This window comes from Leucoraja erinacea, chromosome 20 (genome assembly GCF_028641065.1).
Source record: "Leucoraja erinacea ecotype New England chromosome 20, Leri_hhj_1, whole genome shotgun sequence".
Lineage (NCBI taxonomy): Eukaryota > Metazoa > Chordata > Chondrichthyes > Rajiformes > Rajidae > Leucoraja > Leucoraja erinaceus.
Genome location: NC_073396.1, coordinates 30,984,869 through 30,990,188, shown reverse-complemented (window position 1 = coordinate 30,990,188; position 5,320 = coordinate 30,984,869). Strand labels below are relative to the sequence as shown.

General features: G+C 43.9%; 1 protein-coding gene across 2 annotated transcripts; it reads right to left on the bottom strand.

Moving 5' to 3' along the window:
* Positions 1-472: 472 nt before the first annotated feature.
* LOC129707038 (uncharacterized) lies at positions 473-5,048 on the bottom strand. 2 transcript variants are annotated; one of them, XR_008725135.1, is made up of 2 exons: positions 4,970-5,048; positions 473-684 (listed from the first exon to the last, which is right to left on the bottom strand). XR_008725135.1 is itself a non-coding variant. In XM_055651780.1 (2 exons), exon 1 carries the CDS (start codon positions 4,932-4,934, stop codon positions 3,432-3,434), a length of 1,503 nt encoding a protein of 500 aa, XP_055507755.1. In that variant the 5' UTR covers positions 4,935-4,947; the 3' UTR covers positions 473-684; positions 3,412-3,431. The 2 variants fall into 2 exon arrangements, 1 of the variants encoding a protein (XP_055507755.1); XM_055651780.1 differs by lacking the exon at positions 4,970-5,048 and adding an exon at positions 3,412-4,947.
* Positions 5,049-5,320: the final 272 nt, after the last annotated feature.

Genomic DNA, 5,320 nt, shown 5'->3' with positions numbered 1-5,320 from the left:
ATGGCTGATCATCTAAAATAGTAAGATTAAACGAGAACTTACCAGTTTGAAGTTTGATCTTTATTTTATGAGGAGGAACGTTGAGGGAATACGTGAAGAACCCCGCCTACGGCGCATGCGTGTCATTCTTCAAAGCAGCGGTGTGAGGTCACAGATACAAAATAATGACCTAAGATAGTAAGATTATTAAAGAGATACCAGTTTAAGATATGACCATATAAGGGTGGGAGCGGAGGGCACGTATTCCCTCAACGTTCCTCCTCATAAAATAAAGATCAAACTTCAAACTGGTAAGTTCTCGTTTAATCTTACTATTTTACTTCGGAGTCACGTGAGTGACTTCGTGAAGACTTCAAAGCTCTGTGACCTCATGCCGTGGAACGACTCCAATCTTCACAACTGCCTTGGTAGTTTGGGAGAAATTGTTACTGGTATTTTAAAAAATACAATCATACCAACATTTTAAGCAAAATTGTAAATAATATTTATTAAATCAATTTATAAACCTTATAAGCTTCAGGTGTAAATTAAATAGAACTCAAAATTTTGCCCGAAAACGTTTCTTCTTTTCTAACTGGTTTGTTGTAATATGTGCGAAACGTTTTCTCTGATGACCATCCTGCAGTTCTGAGGATTTTGTCCATCGGTACCTCCAGGCGATTAGCTGCTGATGTAGATGCAGCCCTGGTGGAGTGAGATTTGAATACATTAGTGTCCACTCCTGCCTGAACTAAGCAATATCTCAGCCACCGTGAAATGGTCTGAGTCGAGACTTTATGGTACGGCTTCTTATGGCTAATTAAAAGAGCCTTTTCATTGCCTCTGATAGCCTTCGTTCTGTCCATATATAACATGATGTGTTTTACTACACAGAGGCGTTCATCCTGCGGATAGGCTATGAACTCTATCACCTGACCCGCTGATCCTGGTCTATTTTGCTTAATAAGGCCCTGGATCACGAAAATCAACCTTCCTGTCGCCTCCGTCAAGTTATCCAATCTTAACTTCTGTAATGACTGGACCCTTTGCGCTGTGACCAGCGCCATAAGCATAACCATTTTCATAGTTAGATAGTTTAGCGGTAATGCCGTAGCCGGTGACCAATTCCGTAACATTTTTAGGACTACGCTCACATCCCAGATTTGGCTATATCTAGCCCTTGGTGGGTTAGTGTTAAAGATGCCTCGTAGCAGTTTTATTACTAGAGGATGTGAGCCCACACCCTGTCTTTCTGTGCCTTCCCATAAATAACTGGACAAGGCACTCCTAGCACTATTGACCGTGCTGTAACTGAGTCCTTCAAAGTGCAGGCTTGTGAGGAATTCTAGGACAGCTGGAATATCCACCTTTCTGTGGTCTAGATTATTGTCCAGGCAGTATTTAGTCCATTTCTTGATATGACATAAATATTGTTTTTGAGTGGAAAGTCTCTGTGCTGCTGTGATCATGTCCACAGTCCTATCAGATAAACCCATATGCCGAAAAGGTTCCTTCAGAGTCTACAAACCAATAAATTGAGATAATTATGGCAAGGATGGCTGTCCCCAGTCACCGGATGCACCAGCAACTGAGGACTATGTTTTAAAGTAATATATGGTGTAAGCACCAAATCCTGCAGCACCGAGAACCATGGTTGGGTAGGCCAATCAGGTACTATGAGAATCCCAGATGCCGAGTCTAGCTGAATTTTCCGTAGTACCCGATTGATGAGGCAGAAAGGAGGAAATGCATAAATGAACCATTTCCCCCAGTGCAAAGAGAATGCATCTGTAGCTTCTGCCTCAGGATCTGGTTCCCATGATATATACCTTGGTAACTGATGATTTAACCTGGATGCAAAAAGATCAATATCCGGCCTTCCGTACTTTGCTGTGATATCAGCAAATATCTTTCTGTCTAACATCCATTCCGTATTTTCATTAAATTTTCGTGACCTGGCGTCTGCCACTGAATTAAGTATTTTCGTAGATACGTAGCCGATAACCAAATATTCCTTTGGATACACCATTCCCAAATATGGTTTGCCAATTCATCACAGGATATTGATATATTTCCACCCATATGATTTATATATGCCACCACCGTGGTATTGTCTATCTGCAATCTAACATGCTGATTAATCATTCCCGAGCAATAAGATTTTAAACCATAAAAAGCACTCAACATTTCTAAGTAATTTATACCCTTTGTGGTAAGTAGGTTAGTTTCCTGTATATTCCATCTCCCTCCAGAGCTCGAGATGGTATCCGTTGCTCCCCAACCCAGTGCACTGGCATCTGTTTGTAATACCACAGATGGGTTTGGAATAACTATTGGGTTGGAGCTATATATAACATTTTGTTCCCACCATTGTAGTTCTTTTATAGCTCTTATTGTTAGCTCCATAGGCCTATCAAAATGGCCTCTATTAATTTTTAGTGCTCTAATTTTTTCTCTCTGTAAATTTTGGTAATGCAATCGTCCAAATTGAATGGCAGGAAACGTGGCTATAATTTTCCCAATAATCCTGGCTACCCGTCTAATGGATGGTTTAACGGTATTAATAAGCTCTGTGCAATCCTTTTGGAACTCAGTGGCTTTCCCTATAGGTAAAGTCACTAACATATCAAGTGTGTTAATAGTGAACCCCAAGTAATCAATATTAGTTGCAGGTGTTAATCTTGACTTAATTGGATGGATAATGAATCCCAGCTGTTCCATCAATTGTCTTGTGGCAACCACTGCTCTACTAGCCAATTCATAAGTTTTCCCCACAATCAAGATATCATCCAAATATGCCATCACTCTATAGTTTTGTTGTCTAAGAAATGCCAAAGCTGGTTTAAGAATTTTTGTGAATAATCTAGGGGCTGACGTTAGCCCGTTTGGTAGCGCCTTGTATTGCCAAAGCTGACCCATCCAATTAAATTTCAAAAACCGTCTGTGTTCGTCTCTGATGGGTACCGTATAGTAAGCATCTTGCAGATCAATACTTGCCATAAAGTAGCCTGCCGACACTAGCTCTGTAGCAGTACTAAAAGTATCCATTTTAAAATGAGCATATTGTACAAACTTATTAAGTGTTGATAAATCAATAATTATCCGGCAACCCCCATCTTTCTTATGTCTAATGAATATATTTGAGACAAATTCCTGTTGTTCATGTTTGGTTTTTTCAATTACTCCTTTCGTGAACAACCTTTGTATTTCAATTTTTGCTTTAGCTCTGTCTAATTTGGTAAGCATATAAGTTCTGTCCGGTGTATGTTGTACTGGAGGTTCTTGTATGTGTATAAACTCTATAAGATATCCCTTAATACTGCTAAGGATATACCTATCCACAGTGAACTTACACCATGCTTCCAAATGAAATTGCAACCTCCCTCCAAGTTCTGTGCTCCTTATTAATTTTTGAGGCACAGACCCACCTACCTCCATGGTTATCGGTGGTGTTACTTTCTTGGTCTTAACCGAGGTTGCGGAGGGCCTTGAGGTTGAAAGTGGGGTAAATGTTGAAGTGGAGGCTTCCGCATTTTCCATTGTGGGCGTCCCGGGCCAACCCCTAAAAAAGGACGCTGTTGCTGGTTTCCTCTGGCCTCTCTCCAATTTTTCGTACTATACATACTAGTACTTGCTTTTTTAGTCGTCCCATAAGGATGATACCGTTTTCCGACATATCCTTTGGTCGCTTTTATTAGGCCCAAAGTTTTGGCCTCTTCCTCCAAATCTTTGACCTGTTTTGATAGGTCACCCCCAAACAACAAATTTTGAGGTTTTATGGCTTTCTGTTTGCACAGGATTGCAAATTTTGGGTCTAACGCTGGCTGAATAGCCCCTTTCCTGATGTTGTTCAGTTCAAATTGAACATTGCAAAACAGTGCTAAAGCGTCTTTCATGTCATTGGACATATCCACATTTTCCAGCGTACGGGCCAAAGCTGTTATACCCGCCGAGAGTCCTTTACTAGCATTCTGTATTTTTATATCCAGACTCCGAATATCCTGCCCCACGTGTCTCCAAATGCTTCGGTTCACCTTGGGTACATTCAGAGCCGCACAATTTCGCGGAGGTAAATGTCTTGCCCATACCTCAGCTAAGGTATCAGTTTTGAGGTGATGGGTCGTCATATAATCAATGCTGGCCGCCATCCTGGCCTCTAGGTCTTTTCCAGTTTCTTCTTGCTGGAAATATGTGCCCACCATGTCCAGCAACTGTGTTCCCTCATCCTCCATATGGGAACGTGGCTCTGACTCTTGTTCAGAGTCTGAGTCAGGCAGCCCTTGAACACCCTCTTCAGATGAGGATGATATGTCCAGCAGCCTTTTCTGGCCATGCTCTGAGGGACTTACACCTGTATGTGTGCGGCTTTTATCCATTTTCTGGAGCCTGACACTATGGAGATGTTCCTCCCACAACCGCTCCAGCCGACTTTCGTGCTCTCCCGCACTAGTCGCTCGCGGGTGTTTCTTTTTAGCCCACCGCTCCTGCCGACTTTCGTGCCCTCGGGCACTAGTCGCACGCGGTTTAAATCGCAACTCGTCGCCATGCCTACCGGCTCTGGTTGCTCCCGGCCGCTGCAAATGCCGTTTTTCGCCGTCCCGGTACTCCTCCGTACATATTGATGACGGCCCCACATGCTGCAGCCACTCGTACTGTTTTCCGAGCTCTGCAGATGCGGTCGCTGCTGGCTGCTCCATGCCCTGCAGCTGGTCATCATCACTGCTATACAAGTAAGTATTTACCGGCGATTTTTCGGGCTCAATTTCACAGCGGTTCGTTTTGCGTTTCGCCTTCCCGCCCGGTCTAGAATTAGTTTTTCCCGGCGCGGGGTTTGAATCTGGCACAGCTGTCTCAATGGAAACTGCCTGTGCCGTCGGCTGCTGCTGCGGGTCTCCGGCACCTTTACCGCCGACATCCTGCAGCTTCTTCACAGCCTTTCTGCGTCCTCTATCCATTCCTAAAAAAACGGTGAAAATGCAGAATCACTTACCTGCCGTCGACCGGCTTTTTAACTCTCCCGTTCAAGGGGACGTCCTCCCCAGGTCCGACACGTTGAATGCGTGTATGCGATATGACACGCATGCGCCGTAGGCGGGGTTCTTCACGAAGTAAAATCAGTACCCCGTTCCTGCTTTTTCCCCATATCCCTTGATTCCTTGTGGAATCCTCTAGGGGCGCTCTAGGGGGCGCTGCACTGGCAGCAGCCTCTACCTACAGCCTGTCTGTCATCTTTTTTATATTTTCAGTTAGTCCAAAGTCTGTTTTGGGGGGGGAACTTTTACTTTTCTATTGGGGGGAGGGGGGCAGGGTAAGGGGGAAACCGTCTCCCAGTCTCTTCCTG